The following is an 18,051-nucleotide window of genomic DNA, read 5'->3' as shown; positions in this document are numbered from 1 at the left end:
GAAATCACAGAGATAAAACACCTAATACATTCATCTGTTTGCAGAAAAGGTTGCATCTAATTAGTAGGTATAATGTTAATTCTGACATAAATTACAGAATAAAATAATGGACATGAACATAATACAAAAATGCTAAGGCTGAACAAATAAAAGACAAAGAAAATTTCAAGATAAAAGGAGGCTTTAGCAAAAGATACAAAATGAACATCTGAACTGGATTATTTTTAACCTCTGACTATTCTAACACATGTCCTGTATCTGTGGGTGATGCTTAGATAGCTTATTAGAAATTTAGCAATTTATATAAATGTCTTATTTGTTACTGACACAAATAAAAATATATGCTTATATTTGTATAATATTAAGTGAATGGGATTAAAAATATATCTTGAATACCGTCAGTTTTTTCCACTTGCTCTATTATCTAGATCTGTATTTTCATGTTATCATTTCCTAACATTTTCTGTTTCTAGTTGGAACTGTAGAGAAAATACATATTATGATTTCTACTTTATATTTGGAAAACATGAAGTAAAAAGAAAAATCAAAGATACCATGGTAGCCTGTGGAATTGTAGGAAAAGAGAAGACTAAACAGCTTACTGAGCCAGTCTCACTGAGTGTTACTGAGCCCCCAGCACTATGCAAAGCGTCAGTTTCTCACTCTGCCTACCTGACAATGGCAAACTCCCCAGTTTTCCCAATTGCCCCGCCTACACGAAGAAAGACAGTTCCTTGAGTGACTTCGCTTCCACTGAGTTTAACAGACAATTTGTGCCTCCAACCTAGACATAAGGAAACAAGAAGGAAAGGGAGAGAAAGGGTTAAAAACACATGGGAAGTATGACTTCCTGGATCCTTTAATGGAAATAAAATTTTCAGGGTTGTATTTGAACAGTGCTGCACATATTCATGCAAAAATACAACTTTAGTTTCAGTGAATTTGGTGATAAACTACGTTTAAAAATACACATTATGGGTCACATTTTAATTTTCCAGAATAAATAGTTTAATAATATTTTAAAAGAAAATTATTTATTTTTCCAGGCATTTTTATGACTTCTAAAAATAGAAGTCCTGTGTCTTCTTTTGTCTATTTCCTTTGTATTGTGTGGCATATATATAGTATGTATACTTTCTATAGCCAAGTTTTTATTTGCCATAATGTGACAATTAATCCAGAAAAATCTAGGAAACCAATTGGGCAAGAAGATGTATGCTTTTATAATCATTTAGAGGCAAAGTGAGTCATTCTTCTTCTCCTGCAGGGATATGTGCTAAGAATGCCCAGTACACATAGATACAGATCAATATAGTATCTGTCAGTAGATCATTCCCTTGCAAATGGCCAAATGTGACTTTTTACATCTAGAGCTAAACAGATCTTTTATTCTGAATTCTGAAATTACTGTATGCTTAATAACAAACTGAAAAAATGCAATTCTTCATATGATTATTTGAAAATAATTGAAAGGGGAAAGAAACCTACCAGAGAGGAATTTTAATTCATGAGTTAATCATTGCCAAAGAATTTTCTTTCTCTTCTCCGCCCATTCTACTGGAACCTGGCTCCCCCGCTGTCTCTCCACTGAAACCACCCCAGCCAAGCTCACTAAGGGTTGAACTGTTTCTTCATCCAATGAGCCTCTATGGGGCCCTGTCTCATTTGACCACAATACAAAGGAAATAGACAAAAGAAGACACAGGACTTCCATTTTTAGAAGTCATAAAAATATTTGGTGTGGGCCGGGCTCGGGGGCTCACGCCTGTAATCCCAGCACTTTGGGAGTCCGAGGCGGTCAGATCACGAGGTCAGGAGATGGAGACCATCCTGGCTAACACGGTGAAACCCCGTCTCTACTAAAAATACAAAAAACTAGCCTAGCGTGGTGGCGGCGCCTGTAATCCCAGCTACTTGGGAGGCTGAGGCAGGAGAATGGCGTGAACCCGGGAGGTGGAGCTTGCAGTGAGCCGAGATCGCACCACTGCACTCCAGCTTGGGCGACAGAGCAAGACTCCATCTCAAAAAAAAAAAAAAAAAAAAAAAAAAATTATATATATATATTTGCTGTGGTGTATGTCTCCTCTCTTCCTGCTCAACTTTCTTTCCTTGGCTCTTTTAACGATAAGCTTTGCTGGTCTTCCTTCTCTCTGCCCATTCTTCAGTCTCCTTTGCAGGGGCCTCTTTCTCTGCTCTCTTTACTTCTTATCTGGCACATTCTTCTTGGGTAATGATGTCATCCACTTTCACCACACTGACTACAGTCTGAGTGACTCCCAACTCTCTATCTGTAGAACACATCCATTTCCAGAGGCTGAGATCCATATCTCTACCTGCCTCATGGTGCACAGACACTCTCAAACCCTAAAGGCAGCTCCAACGTAACATGTGAGAAACTAGCCTATCATCTTGCTCCAAACTAGCCTTTCTTCCTGTGTCGTCAAGCTCAGAGAATGACAGCTCATCCACAGCCAGAATTGTCCTTGACTTCTTGCTTTTCTGCATTTTTAAATCCATTCACCTAGGTCCATTTTGCTTCCACCTTCTAACTATCTTTGCAACCTCTCTACTTCTATTTTTTTTTTTTTTTTGCCTGAATTGTGGCAATAATTATGTAACAGGCACCCTGCTTCCATCTTGTGGCCTTCTAATCCATGCAGAAACTAAAGTGATTTTTCTAAAAATAAAAATAATCTGGTAATTCTTAATACCCTTCAATGGCTTTCCATTCACCCACAGACAAAGCCCAACCTCTCCACTTGGGACACAAGGCCCTTGCCTCATGATCTGACCTGATTTGTCTCTCCCACTTCATCTGCTATCACTGTCCTCCCGGTCTCTACAATCCCAGCAGGGCCTTCTTTCAGTTTCTGCTCTCTCTTACTTCCAGGCATTTACAGACGTGGTCACTTCTGCGTAGAATACTTCCCTTCTCCCTCTTACTCATCCTTCAGGAGTCAGCTTAGAAATCTCTTTTCCTCAAAAGGCTCTCTGACCTTTATGCTCTGCACATATCTTGAATGTTTCCTAAGAGAAAGTTTATTACTCAGGATTGGAACTGAGATTTTACTTGCTGTCTTTCCCACTAGCCTAAACTCAATTAAAGACCTCACTGTGTTGTTCTTCACTGAAATCCCAGTCTGGCCTAATGCCCAGTTATTTAGTAGACACTCAATAAAAACTGTTGAATTTTTAAAGATAAGTACCTTAAAGCATTACAATTAAACTTAGCTATGATACTTACGGGCAAATGGGGAAAGGGACCCTGTGTTTAAAAAATAATGTGATCCATTAGTCTTCATATTTTTGAGGTGAAATCTATCAGCAAAATGACCCATTGTTGGGCAACCTTCTTTGGGACAAAAGAAGCAATTTCCCTGATGACAGAAAATGAGAGGTGATTACTTATGTAATTAGAAATGTTGCCCTTCAATAAACTCGCTATATATTATTAAATAATAATAAATCTCCAGGATCTAAATAAAGGATATGCATTTTAAAAGTGCCTAACAGGCCACCATGTCTGTTTTCAAAAATAAAACAAAACCAACTGAGGGAAAAAGAGAAACTCCCTATTAGAAAAATGGATAGATGATATGAATAGACAATCCACGGAAGAGGAAACTCAAATAGTCAATAACTATGCAAGATGTTCAGTCTTACTAGTTGTCAAGCATATTTTAATTAAAACAAGGTAAAATTTCATATTCAGCAGATTTGCAAACATTAAAGCAATTGGCAACACTGAATATGTGTAATAGGGGAATTCTCATTTGCTTCTGATGGAAAGTTGTATTGTTCTTCACTGCATTCCCAGCCTGGAATATAATTTTTAAAATGTCAAAAATATAATCAGATCAAATTTTTTAATTTTTAAAAATTTTCTCTGCACACAAAAGAACAGTCCTTGAGCTGGGAGACTTCAAACTGAAAATGGTAAGAAGCCCCCGCTTACAGCAGTCACAAGACAGTTTATAAAGGCGGAAGTATTTTGACCTTTTTTGGTGATTGGCTATTATGCATTAACATTCTTCTCTAGGGCAAGTAGAGATATTTATGTTGATTTGTCTACAGCTGATTGGTTTCATTTCCCTGAATCACGCGGACAAGGAGGTAAAGCTTATGTTTTTGTGTTTCATTTATGATTAGAGCTAGTGTTTCTGGAAAATCAGGATGACTTGGTTTTGGCTATGTGGTCATGGGTGGCCTTGGGTTATATCTAAATTGTGGCCTTCATTTTTATTTTTCTTTAGCAATCGATAGACATTTTAAACAGTGATTTGGTAATGTCTAATAAAGAAGGAAATGCATGTATGTTTTGATAATTTCACTTCTGTTGTATGCCATGAAGGAATTCCACTCAAGTACATAAAGAGACATACAAAGATGGCAGAGTTGGTAGACGTTGCTTTTTTTTTTTTTTTTTTTTGCGAGACAGAGTCTCGCTCTGTTGCCCAGGCTGGAGTGCAGTGGCCCGATCTTGGCTCACTGCAAGCTCCGCCTCCCGGGTTGATGCCATTCTCCTGCCTCAGCCTCCCAAGTAGCTAGGACTACAGGCACCCGCCACCACGCCCGGCTAATTTTTTGTATTTTTAGTAGAGACAGGGTTTCACCATGTTAACCAGGATGGTCTCGATCTCCTGACCTAGTGATCCGCCCTCCTCGGCCTCCCAAAGTGCTGGGATTACAAGCGTGAGCCACCGCGCCCGGCCGACATTACTTTTAATAACAAAAACTGGAAACAATAAAAACTCACATTAGTAGGAGAACTAATCAATAAATTATGCCTGATTCCTATAAAATAAATACATTAGATCTATCTACATCAATGTAAATTTCAAATTTTATATTTATAATATTTAATGAAAACAGCAAATCCAGAAACATAATATGATAGCATTTATTTGATACATATCAAATTCAACTCTGCCTTAGGGGAAGGATTGAAGGGAATATAAGGTCCTTTGCTTCTTTAATTTTATTTGTATGTTTTAAAAATCTAAAGGAAAAGGAATGAAATGTGAACATTTTAAAAACATGGGTAGCAGTGCTTGAGTATTTGCTATTTTAGGCTTTGAACTTTTAATTTAATAAACCATGGACATTTAGGCTAGGGCTACAGTAACATCCTATTTATTTATTTATTTTTTGAGATGGAGTCTCAATTTGTCACCCAGTCTGGAATGCAGTTGTTATTCAGAGGCATGATCATAGCACACTGTAGCCTCAAATTTCTGGGCTTAAGAGATCTCCTGCATCAACCTCCCAAGTAGCTGGGACTACAGGTGCATGGCACAGCTGGCTCTGACTTACTTTGATTGTATGACTATTAGGGTACAGTACAATAAAGTACGTCAAGGAAATTGATTCATTCTAATAGTTTGTAACCACAAGTAGCATCCATGTGGCATGAGCTAGCTTCTAAGGGTACTCCAATTTGGCAGATTAACTCTTATCTCCAAATATACAAAGACTCCAAGGGCCTGCTTCTCCTAGAAGTAAATGCCAGGATCCTGTGGGTGCTCAGAGTAGCAGCCGAGGCAGGAAGAAGAGAGAGGTCGGGGACAAGGAGGATATGTGGAAAATGCTACTGTTTGGCTGTCAAGCTTTCCAAGAATGGCAGGAAACTGACAGGATGGCCTAAACCCGTCCATCTGCCAAGCTCTGTAGCAAAAGGGACATGCTTCTTCATGTCACAACACAGCACTTATTCACGAAGTACTATTACTTACCATAAACTTCAGCTGAATAGCCCACATTTTCTACCATGATAAAACAGGGGATTAGGTCTCTAAAGCACAAGAATGAAGATCTTTTCCACTTCCCACTACAAAATAGATTTTCTTTCTTTTACTCAAGTAAAATCAGATTTGGTAGTTTGTCACATATTGATCTGTGTAGAGCTCCTGTGAGCTATCTATGCTTTAGTTCTGCTCTGTATAAATAATTAAATTTTAATAAAATAATTTTCATGTTCCAAGTAAATAGTAATATGTTTGGTTGTAGCTATTGATTGGTTCAGCCTTCTTAGGGCATCTTTGAAGATGACATTTAAAATATATATGCAGAAATATTTTTGCCCTAGACTTATGCCTATTACACAGTAACATCTAATTACTGCATAACAAATGGCCAAAAAAACAAAATTGTGTATAATTTTCAAAGGAGCTGAAACAACCAGAATACAAATAGTTGGTTGAGTTATTTCAACCCTCCAGCAATCCCAGCTACTGTTCAGTACTCAGCACAGAAACAATCCATTATTTCCCAAAATGGCAGGTGCATTTTTTTTGCTACCTACACAAAGCCCTAATGTTTAGCTGGATGATTGTGTTTCAAAAAATTACTTTATAATTAAATTCCAAGTAAGATGATTTACTTACTGCTTTAAAAGATGTGTAGGATCTACAAGGATAAGCAATAAATGCATCAGGATTAAGAATGCTTTCAGCATAAAATTGATAACTTCGGGCATGGTTACAGTCAAAGAAGGAAGCCATTTCTGTGAAAACAATTCCCAATTAACTGATAGCAATTAACTGATAACTGGTAGCATAAACCATTTCTTAGAAACAGTAACTGTAAGTGGCAGTCTTCTTGAGTTGGGAGGGCCAGACCTTTTGTCTAGGCTTGGATATTGTACATTTATCAAAGTTACATATAATTTTATTTGTACCAAAGAATTATGTGACTCAAAAGGGACATTCAAGAAGTGGAAATAAGCAAAAGCAAATGTGGATGACTTTGTGCTTTGACACAAATATACTGAGTCACTTCCTAGTGACAGTGGCAGGAGGCAGACAATTTCCTAGGCAGATAGGGGCGTGTCCTCAGTGAAACCCAACCTTTAAGCCAAAAACAGTGTGAAGCCTGAAAACGAAGCTGCCAGTTCCAGGTAAAGTCCCTAACCAGAGTGAGAACTTCTATTCCTGTTTGCCTGGTCTTTCCTGAACAACGTTTTTGGTTCTTTCTGAACAAGGTTTTTTGTTTGTTTGTTTTGTTTTTTTTTTTTAGATGGAGTCTGGCTCTGTCGCCCAGGCTGGAGTGCAGTGGTGCAATCTCGGCTCACTGCAAGCTCCACCTCCGGGGTTCACGCCATTCTCCTGCCTCAGCCTCCCGAGTAGCTGGGACTACAGGCGCCCACCACCACGCCGGCTAATTTTTTGTGTTTTTAGTAGAGACGGGGTTTCACCATGTTAGCCAGGATGGTCTCGATCTCCTGACCTCGTGATCCACCCACCTAGGCCTCCCAAAGTGCTGGGATTACAGGTGTGAGCCACTGCACCCAGCCTGAACAAGGTTTTTTAACCAATCTAATGTTGCTTTTTCCAAGGCTACCTACAGCCAACACATCCCTCATTCTGAGCCTATAAAAAGCCCAGACTAAGCCACACTCTGGGGACTACCTGCCTTTGGGTGGGAACTACCTGCCTTCAGATAGGGGCTACCCACTTTGGGTTCCCCTCTCATCCAAGAGCTGTTTGGTCACTCGATAAAACTCTTCTCCACCATGCTCACTCTTCAGTTGTCTGTGTAACCTCATTCTTCCTGGACGTGGGACAAGAACCTGAGACCCACCAAACAGCAGGTGCCAAAGGAGCTGCTGAAACACTGTAGCCATCCCACCCCACGCGTCAGGAAGCTGCAGCGGGGCTGGGACAGCCCAAGAGCTGTGGTCTGGAGTACAGCAATGGGATCAAACAATGTGAGACACACCCCTATTCGCTGAACTGTGCAGAGGGTGGGAACAAATGAGCTGTAACACAAACAAGCCATAATGTTTCCTGGGGGCTTAGACCTCAAGGCTCCCTAAGCCACAGCTGTAACATGCTGTATGTAACACCCCCTTTGGGGCTCCGTGGTTCCTGCCATCTCCGAGTTTTTTTGGCACCACCACATTTCCCTCGTTCAGAAGCTGGTGCCCAAGGTGGAAGCTGCTTGCAGTATGCCTGGTCCAGCCACAGCCTCGTGTGGAACCAGTGCCTGTACTGGCCTGAAGCCACCTGCCCTACCACAGCAGTGGGCATGGCTGGCTCACCCTTGGCAGGTGTGAGATCCAGGTCAGCAGAGTGAGCTGAGCACAGGCTGCCAGGCCAAGTGGGTGAGATAAGTCCAGTGGTGAGCCCAGCAGGTACAAGTGAAACTCAAGCAGAGGCACTGCAGGCTGTGGAGGTCTCTGGCTGGTGAAGCAGCATGGAAAAAAATCCTGTATCACTAGGACCTCTGACACAATATCCCTGTGCATATAGTATCTCCACTGTAGACCAGTTAAGACTCTGCCTCTCTGTTTCTGCAAGAATAACTGAACTCCCTCCTATTCAATCACAAAACAGTCAGCACTGTGAACCAGTGCTGGGTTAAAAGTGTAACAGGTGGGGGGTTTTATAAAGAATGCTAAAGATGAATTAATTTTGTCATTATCAAGCATGACATTATTGCCATCAATAGTTAGGATTATTGGAATAATAATAAGATCTAAATACATCTGCACATTCCAAAATTTTCATAACATTCTAGTCATTTATTCTTTCTTTTCTTTCTTCTTCTTTTTTTTTTTTTTATTTTAGAGATGAGGCCTCACTATCTTGTTGTGCCCAGGCTGGTCTTGAACTCCTGGCCTCAAGTCTCAAGTGATCCTCCTGCCTCAGCCTCTCAAAGTGCTGGGATTACAGGTGTGAGCCACTGTGCCCAGCCATTTATGCTTTCTTTTATTTTACATAACAATATTTTTACTGAATGGCGTGGACTATTCTTTGAATGACCTACACAGCTTAGCCAATCTTTGAGAAACTAGATTTTGGTTTTAGCATATGCAGTATAATTATTATGTAATAATTGCTTCCAACAAATGACTCCTTCCTGGGTCCTCACCCATTTGCAGTATTATGTAACCATTCCTTCTCTCAACATGGAGGCCATGTTAAAAATACCCCTGCCCCATTACAGGCTGATCTTGTAACTTGCTTTGCCCAGTAGCAAAGAACCAAGATCAGTTCTGTGGAGAAACTGACACTGGTTAAGTTCTAAGGCCTTAAAAGACCTTCCAGCATCCACTCTTACTGTCTTGAAACCCAGTTGCAATATTATGAAATCCAGGCTACCTGTCTGGGGAGAGAGGTCCTGAAGGATGACAGACCACCTGACAGAGGAGAACAAGTCCCAGGGTTCCTGACACGGAGGGTCATCTCAGACCTCCTCATCCAGCTTAGCCCAGCTCAGCCCCCAACTGGATGCAGTCACCTGAGTTGCTCCAGCCAACACCACACGAAGCAGAATCTCAGGAGAACTCTGCCTGAATTCTGACCCTCAGAACGCTGGGCAATAACATAATTTTTCTTGTAATTGTTCACTGTGGTTTGTTACAAAATAGAGAACTGAGACAGCATAGTTTCAGAAATAATGTAATATCGTCAGCACAGAGTAATAATTGGCATCATCCATTTTTATTAAACAAAGACTTCTCTTACATTAGGTCTCTGTATATCTATAGATTTATATTCACAATTAATTGTGATTTAGACAAGACGGTTCATTAGAATATAGCAAACTGTTAATTTTAAAAGTAATGGTTTGTTAGTAATAAATTTAAGTAAAATAGAACATCTTGAAGTCTTAAAACTCATCCAAAGGTTTAACATGAATGATAAATGTTCTTTTAATCCAATAAAGTTATAGGAAATCTTAAAATGTCTCAAAATGATAGCTTATGATAAATGTATATTTTAGTTGAATTAATCTTTCATAAAATTTCATATGATCTGTGTATAACAATTAATTATGTAATGAAGTCTTCTGATCTATATTTTGTCCTAATAGAAAGGATTCATAGTCGTAATATAGAAAATAATGAGGAAAATCAATTTTATAATATGCCTCTTTTGTATGAATTTTGCTTATCTGAACTAGGTGAAATTGGCTTTAATTCTTATTTGTTGCACCTGTAGATTAGACAGTTGTGTGGGTTTTTAAAATATAGTCATTACAAATATATACTTCTGATCACATTTTCTCTTTCAGAGCAAATATTAAACCTTTGTAATTTATTTCTAGTGAAGTAGATACCTGAGTTACACTCAATACTATGATCTGTGTATCTTTCCTCTACAACAGCCAAATGAAAGAGCAAGTAATTTCAACTCCTTGATATCTTGACTACAGGGGATTGGGCTATGAGATATTCAGAATCATCCAGGTATCCATTATCATATCATCATATATATATATTATTATTATTATATATTATGGGTAATGTATTTCATTAATTATATGATGAAATGTAGAGATAGGGAAGAACAAATTTCCCAAATAATAAACTTTTGGTGCCTTTTAACTTGATGCCATATAGATATTGTAACTATTATTATTGGAAACTACTATAAAAAGTTAAATACTACTTGTTTAATTTGTAATTACAGCATCCAGAGTGATTCTTGTTACGAGTAACTCAAACCACGTCTCTTCTCTGCTCAAAATCCACTCATGGCTCCTATCTCATTTGAGTGAAAGCTTAAGTCTTTTCTACCATCCACAAAGTCCTGTGTTATTGCCCTCTGCCTGGTTCCCTCTCCAACCTTATGCCCTACTTCTCTCCTTTTACCTAGTTTCAGCCACAACAGGCTCCTCACTGTCATGAACCTGCCAGGCTGACTCCTGTTTTCAGCCCTTACACTTGCTTCCCCCTGTTGGCCTGGAATGCCTCTCCCCTTGGTGTCTATAAGGCTAACTCCTTTAGGTCATCTTTTCAGTAAGGACTCCCTTACCATCCTGTCAACAATTTTCTTCTTCTACTTTACCTTCACTGTCACCAACACATCATATTCCCCTTCCATGCTTTATTTTGTCCCCTTAGCTCTTACACTATTTATTGGTTTCCTAACAAGTTAGAAAATGAACTCCATCAGGGAGGGACCTTTGTCTTTTGTATTCATTTCCATATTTGCTGTTCCTAGAATAATGCCTAGCACATAGTAAACACTCAATACATATTTGCTGAGTGAATAACACACCTTCCTTGTTTATATTGAGTGACTGCAATATGCTAGAGATTGATAAGGCACCAGGGATACAAAGTTAATGAAGACACGGTACCCGATCTTGTGGATCTGAGAACTGGTGGGAGAGCTTCTTATATGCAACTGTGTTTTGAGAGAAAATACATTTTATATGTATATTATACACAAAAGTAGATGGATCCCATCTAAGGAGAGAGCTCAGTGAATATGCATCAGTAGCATTCATAGTTTAGAAAGTATTTACCTTTTTTATAAGCATTGAAGTTAAATTTCAGTAAAGGTGTAATTAAGTCTTCACATCCTGGCATGTGCTTCCCTCCATTTGGGTAAAAGTCAAGATGACCACAAGCATCAATGGTTCCAACACCTGAAATAAATAAAAACAGGGTAAATGCCTCTAAAAATCTCCTCTATGCTTCAGTGAAGTTTCTGATTCTGTTAAAACTTACCAAGCTCAAAGAGGATGCGAGCTGCATTTGTATGAATAACGTCAACAAAGTTGGCATCCGAGGGGTCTAGCCTGACTTCCTTTGGAGTGTTGTGGAAAAATGGCCCAGCTGGGTCCAACCCTAGAGAAAGCACAACCAAGACATGTTCTATGGAAGTGCACATTAATATTGTTGTTACTTTGGAAGCATGTGTCCTTTCCTACATTATTTCTATCAATCAAAGATCACTCAGGAAAAAGTACAGATACATAACCTAAATCTATAAATGTAGGGTCTCTATATATTGCAATATCAAGTATCTACAGATAAGTAATGCTATGTTGAGACAATGCCAAAACAACTAACAAACTAAAAAAATCACAGTGGCTATTCTAGGGTCTGTATATGGAATACCATATATACAATAAGGTTATGAATTACAAAGGTTCTTGAAAAGCAACATTTGTAGGCAAAAAATTAAATTAAATTAAAAACACAACCACTCTTTGATGTGTAAAGATGAATCTACAAAGCAACACAATTAAAATAACAGAATCCTTGTCCTGAGCTATGGCTCACTTAGTTCTACTTTTCATTAATAGTAATACAAATGAAAAGCCCGAAGCCCAGGGAAGTGAAGTGACTGGACAAGGTTATCATGTGTTAGAGGCAAACTGGACTAAGAGGCCAGGTGTCCAGACTCTCATCCCATTGCGTCATGTTCAAATGTTTCGTAAAATAAGGGCAAGATAGCTGGAATTCTTTAAAATGTTATGATCTTTCACATATTCAATCATTTCTGTATTTGACAATTATTTGTCAAGCACCTAGTATGTGCCAGGAACTAGGTTTAACATTCAGATATGAGGAATAAGACCTTGCTTTGTCTTCAAGGGATTTTCCATTTGGTGGGAAAGGCACCCCAGTCAGTGTCCTCCGTGCAGAGGCAGTGGTGATCATAAGTGTTATCCAAGCACAGAGAAGCCACATATAACCCAGTCTTGCGGAACTAGGACATGCTTCTTCAAGAGATAAGAAACATGGCTGGGCGCGGTGGCTCACACCTGTAATCCCAGCACCCTCGGAGGCCGAGGTGGGTGGATCACGAGGTCAGGAGTTCGACACCAGCCTGGCCAAGATGGTGAAACCCCATCTCTACTAAAAGTACAAAATTTAGCCAGGCATGGTAGTGGGCACGTGTAACGCCAGCTACTTGGGAGGCTGAGGCAGGAGAATCACTTGAATCCAGGAGGTGGAGGTTGCAGTGAGCCAAGATTGTGCCACTGCACTCTAGCCTGGGTGACAGAGCAAGACTCCATCTCAAAAAAAGAAAAAGAAAAGAAACACTAGTAGAGATCTGAAGGGCCAGAAGAATTGGCCAGGGCAAAGGTAAGGTGGCCAGCAACCCAGGGGAGGACAGAGAAGTACACGGCCTCCAGATGAAAGCATCGTGTTTGGGAAACTGTAACTAGTTTGCTAAGGCTGGTGTGTAGAGTTCTAGGATTTGGTGGAGGATGAAGGTAGTATTGCTAGCAGGAGCCAGATGTCAGCTGAGCCATGTCAAGGAGTTTGGACATGACGTGGTCATCAATGGGAAGCTGTTGTAAGCTTGCAAGCAGGGGAGATTTATGATCAGATTTATATTTTAGAAAAATCCCTTTGCTGTGATATAGAGGCTGGATCCCGGAGTGGGGAGGATGCAGAGTAGCATTGCCGTTGACACCTCTGGGAATGTGGCATCAGCAAGGAAGGAATGTCTGTGTCACAGTCTGGGGTGTGTGCTCAGCACACTTAGCTTGTCATAGGATGTGTGTGTTTTTTTTTTATTTTTCTGACGAATATAATCACTAAAAGAGTGATTATAGAAAAGCAACAGGAGAGAAGAGTGGGCCTAGAATGGAAACTTGAAGAATATGAACAGATAGGCAAAGGCAAAAGAAAAGAAACTCATGAAGTAGCCTGGAGAGAGGGAGTCGAAAAAACAGAGACAACCGAGAAGATGCGGAATCATAGAAGCTAAGAGGAGGGAGCACTTCAGCAAGGCGGGAGGGGTCCACTGGGACAAATTCTGCAGAGGGGTCAAGTAAAACACAGAGTCAAAATGTCTGATAGAGTTCCACAAAAAGCCACTAGTGATCTGGCAATAGTGGTTTTGGGGAAAGAAGCTAGGTAGCAGCGGGTCAAGGAGAGAATGAACCCTAAGGAAATGCAATCACTCCACTTTCAACTTTGTGGAGCTTGGATCTAGAGGAATACAATAGGCTAGGGCATCATTTAGAAGGAAATGAGAGGCCAGGAGGGAAGGGGTTCGTTTCAGCACAGCGCTTCTGTTGATAAGACCTGAAAAAAAGTGAACAAATGACTTAAGTCCACAAAGCGGGGGAACTCAGAGCACAGGTGGAAAGACACTTAGACAAAGAGATCAATGAAGTAATGCAACATGCATATGAATGAACCATTCACGCTTAACAAAGAGGAAAAAGTATTTATCTCACAATTAATCTTCAACTCTTGGAAGAATTTTTATTTTACTAGTGTGATTACACACAACTTTCTAATAAAGTCGGGATTCCTGGAGAGAAACATCCCAAGATAGGTATACCTCAGATCTTATTGATTGGAGGACAAGGCAATCAGATTAAAAAAAAAAAAAAAAAGACAGTCTTTCCAAGACGTAAGGAAGAGGGAACATTGAATTTGTTGTTCTAGGATATCTCAGGAGAAAAGTCTACAGAAGGGAAGAGAATTATTAGGTTCAACCTATTAATTAACCTTAGGGAGACAGACATGACCTCTTACTACATGAGTGAGAACTAATCATTTAGGATCTGAGTGTGTAGTATGTATGTGTATTTTGGTACGTGTGTGTCAGCAAAATGAGAGTAATTTTTCCTCAAATAAGAATAGCTTTGATACTGTCTATAAATAAAAATAAATAAAAGCAGAATCAGCTGAGTAACCCCCTAACTATATTTATTATGACAACTACTTACCACTTATACATAAATACCAAAGACATAAAAACTTATGTATGTCCTTAATATGTTTATCATATTAATTTTGTTTTTAAGTGGTTAATTATGCAGCTAAAATCTGTTTGTGAGGTCTCAGTTCTTCTATTACTCAAGGAACATGATTGCCCAAAAACTAATTTCTCAGAGGAATATAGATTAAAACATCCACATAATATTAATTCTTTGGACATTCAGAAAGCCTTTAAAAATCTGTTTTCTATTTACCCAGCAGGGTAATTCACCTGATGGGAAAAACTAGAGTTAAATAGTATCTGATTTTTGAAAAAACTTAATAAAAACAAAATCTCTTTGAATTGATCATAACCCAGTATGAATTGTAAATGCAGTTACGTGTTCTGCTTCACTCAGGCCTGGTCATCTCACAGCCTGCCTGAGGCTGTGAGGCCCCATGAGGTTCCATCTTCAAAAGAGGAACTCATTCCTTCTTTTTTCTGGGCTTGAAAATTGACCGCAAAGGGTCACATAATGACTTCAGTGAAAAAGTTCAGTTTTTATTATTCTAAATAAGAATGGTGGTGGTGGTGGTGGAGGTGAGTGAGGAGGATTTAGGAGCAGAGAGCTAGGAGAAGAGAGATGACTTATAGCAGGAATAAGCCTGTTCTACCAACAGATTGCAGAGACAAAATACTTTAATCCCAATTTGGACTTCTAGGTATTTTTTTTAAAACTGTGTTCTAAATTGAGATTTGAACTTAAAGTGTGCATGTATGTGTGTGTGTGTGAGAGAGCGAGCACGTACACACACATGCACACAGAGCACAGCAGTTTAACAAAGAGAAAATGCGCTTCTGTGGCCAAGCCTGGAGTCAATGCAGTAAGGGAGGCTTTCTGTTAAAAACAACAGGCTCATCCATAATTATAAGACCATGTGATATAATATTTGTGTTTTCAAACACAAAAGAGGCACATGTCAAAGGGTATGAGAAGCACAGAGAATTAATTCCTGCCTGAGGAGGAAACATTTGAGATGAATCTTGACAAATGGACAGTGAATGCTCAGCAAGAGGGACAACAGCACGTGCAAAGGCACAGAGCATGAAAAACTGTGATGAAACATGACAAGTTTACGTGACAAGCTAAGAGGTTGCACACAAGGAGACACCCTGAGAGATTTGGAGCAGTGGAGTGGCATGGCCTGCACCTGGAAAGATAAGCCTGGCAGTATTTGTAGAAGACTAGGCTGGGGCACCAGCGGGGACCAAGGCCAAAATGCAGGCAAGAGATGAGGGACTGAGCCAGGACAATGACCAGGGGATGGACAGGGAAAAGGCAGATGAAGGAGACGTGGGGCTTGCTTACTGGCTGTTGGTGGGGGGGTGCAGAGGGAGAGGCCAGCCCCGCCTGTTGGTAAAGGAGCTGTTGCTTTGACCTTCATCCATCTCACACAATTGGTTTGGAAAACAGAATGTGGGGAGGAGACATGATTAATTATTATACCCCCAAACCCAATTCATGCTATATACTTTGCTCCGCAACTTATTTTTAGACTTAACGGTATATCCAGGGATAATATTAAAAATGGTAACAACTGTGTAAGCTGCAGTCTAGGTGTGTCAGGAATGTCCAGGACAATCAGTGGGATTCAAACTCATTCTTTTTAAAAATAACTTTTAAAAATTGATATATAATAGTTGTCCATATTTTGGGGGCACATGTGGTATTTTGAGACATGTATACAATGTGTAATGATCAAATCAGGGTAATTGGGACATCCATCGCTACAATCATTCATCTTTTCTTCGTGTTGGGAACATTACAGTCCTTCTCTTCTAGCTATTTTGAAACATGTAATAAATTATTGTTAACTGTAATTTCTGTATCATATACTAGAATGTACTCCTTCTAGCTATGGATTTTTGTACCTGTTAACCAACTTCTTTTTAGCCTCCCCTCTCTTCTTCCCTTCCCAGCCTCTCATAACAACCATTCTACTCCTACCTCTAGGTAAACCTCATTCTTTGCATTACTGGTATGAAATCCCAAAGGATGGAATGTGTTATAATTGCTTCAACCATTCAATTGAGGGTGAGGGAACACATAGTTTCTTTTACTTTGTCACCACAGACAACGCTGCAATGAACCCCCTTGAAGCGAATCTGCACATTTCTGCTCTGAAAACACGTTCACGTTTTATTTCATTGGAATCACATTTTGTAGTATCTTATATTTTCTTCTGCAGTATTACTTGGTGTTCAGATACTTGGTAGTGTGTGTAAACAATATTTAAACACACTCAAGGCCCAACTGCAGGGCATGCTTACCAGTTATTCTTCCAAGGCCTGGTATCCTTGACCCAGCTTCCCCAGCCAGGTGTGCTCCCAAGCTGTGGCCAATCAAGTGCACTTTAGAAGGGGAATATTCAAATTTTTTCTGAAAGAATTGTTTAACAGAATAAGTATTGTAAAAACAGCGGTGGAATAGCTTAAATATGCTTTAAAAATAGAAAAAAAAAGGATCAACATGGTTCTCCCTTTTGCACATAAGACAGGGACTGGTAAAGTCACAAAGTGACACCTCTGCCTACATCCTTATCCAACTGAAGGAGAACAGATGAGCTTGGAAGAATGCCTTCTATAGGAGCTCTCCTCCTTGTGCTAAGGGGCTGGCCTGTGGTCCTTGGAAACAGGAGAACAGCCCTAACAACTATATTCATGGCTTCTAGCTCCATGCTGATCCTTCCTGAGGCCCAAATCCTTTCAGCATGCTCACAACATGCATCAAAGGCAGCTCATTCCTACACTGTTATCCACCTTGCCTGTGTCTGTATCCCAGGTTAAGGCAACACTAGAAAATGTATGGGATAACTTTGGTTTTAAAACAGGAGCTTTTAAGAATATTCACAAACTCAAATAACTCAATATCAAGAAAGCAAATTATCCAATTGAAAATGGGCAAAGGATTTGAATAGTTATCAAAAGAAGACATACGAATGGCCAACAGATTTATGAAAAAAATGTTGAACATCCTTAATCATTAGAGAAATGCAAATCAACATCACAATGAGATATCACCTCACATCTGTTAGAATGGCTATTATAAATTAAACAAGAGCTGTCAAAGATTTGGAGAAAAGGGAAAACTTGAACACTGTTGGAGGGAACGTAAATAGGTATAGCCACTATGGAGAATAATATGGAGGTGCCTTGAAAAACTAAAAATAGAATTACTATATGATCTATCAATCTCACTTCTGGGAATATATGCAAAGGTATCAAAATCATTATGCTGAAGAAGAGATATTTGCACTTCCATTTCATTGCAGCATTATTCTCAATAGCCGAAATATGGAATCAACCTGTGTCTGTCAATGAATTAATGGATAAAGAAAATGTGTTATACCTGCACAATGAAAAAGGAAATTCTGTCATTTGTGACAACATGGAAGACATGCTAAGTGAAAGAAGCCAGGCATAGAAAGACAAACACTGCATGACCTCACTTAATATGTGGAATTTTAAAAAGTCAAACTATGTAAGTAGAGGATAATAGTAGTTATCAGGGACTGAGATTGGGGTGTGGTGAATAGGGAGATATTGATTAGTGGGTACAAAGCTTCAGTTACACAGGAGGAATAAG

The 18,051-nt window shown here is 39.4% G+C and overlaps 1 protein-coding gene across 1 annotated transcript in view; it reads right to left on the bottom strand.

Moving 5' to 3' along the window:
• The window catches only part of PNLIPRP3 (pancreatic lipase related protein 3), a 50,045-nt gene that overhangs the window by 5,398 nt on the left and 26,596 nt on the right, over nt 1-18,051 (bottom strand). Inside the window, exons 5-10 of the mRNA XM_003825619.4 lie at nt 16,737-16,845; nt 11,462-11,581; nt 11,257-11,379; nt 6,384-6,502; nt 3,245-3,377; nt 673-784 (exon numbers count right to left, since the gene is read on the bottom strand). Of these exons, the coding sequence (XP_003825667.1) occupies nt 673-784; nt 3,245-3,377; nt 6,384-6,502; nt 11,257-11,379; nt 11,462-11,581; nt 16,737-16,845 (716 nt within the window). The remainder of the gene's footprint in view (nt 1-672; nt 785-3,244; nt 3,378-6,383; nt 6,503-11,256; nt 11,380-11,461; nt 11,582-16,736; nt 16,846-18,051) is intronic.

The sequence above is a fragment of the Pan paniscus genome, chromosome 8 (genome assembly GCF_029289425.2).
Source record: "Pan paniscus chromosome 8, NHGRI_mPanPan1-v2.0_pri, whole genome shotgun sequence".
Classification (NCBI taxonomy): Eukaryota; Metazoa; Chordata; class Mammalia; order Primates; family Hominidae; genus Pan; species Pan paniscus.
Note: the sequence above shows the minus strand (reverse complement) of the source record. Positions and strands in the feature narration are given on the sequence as shown.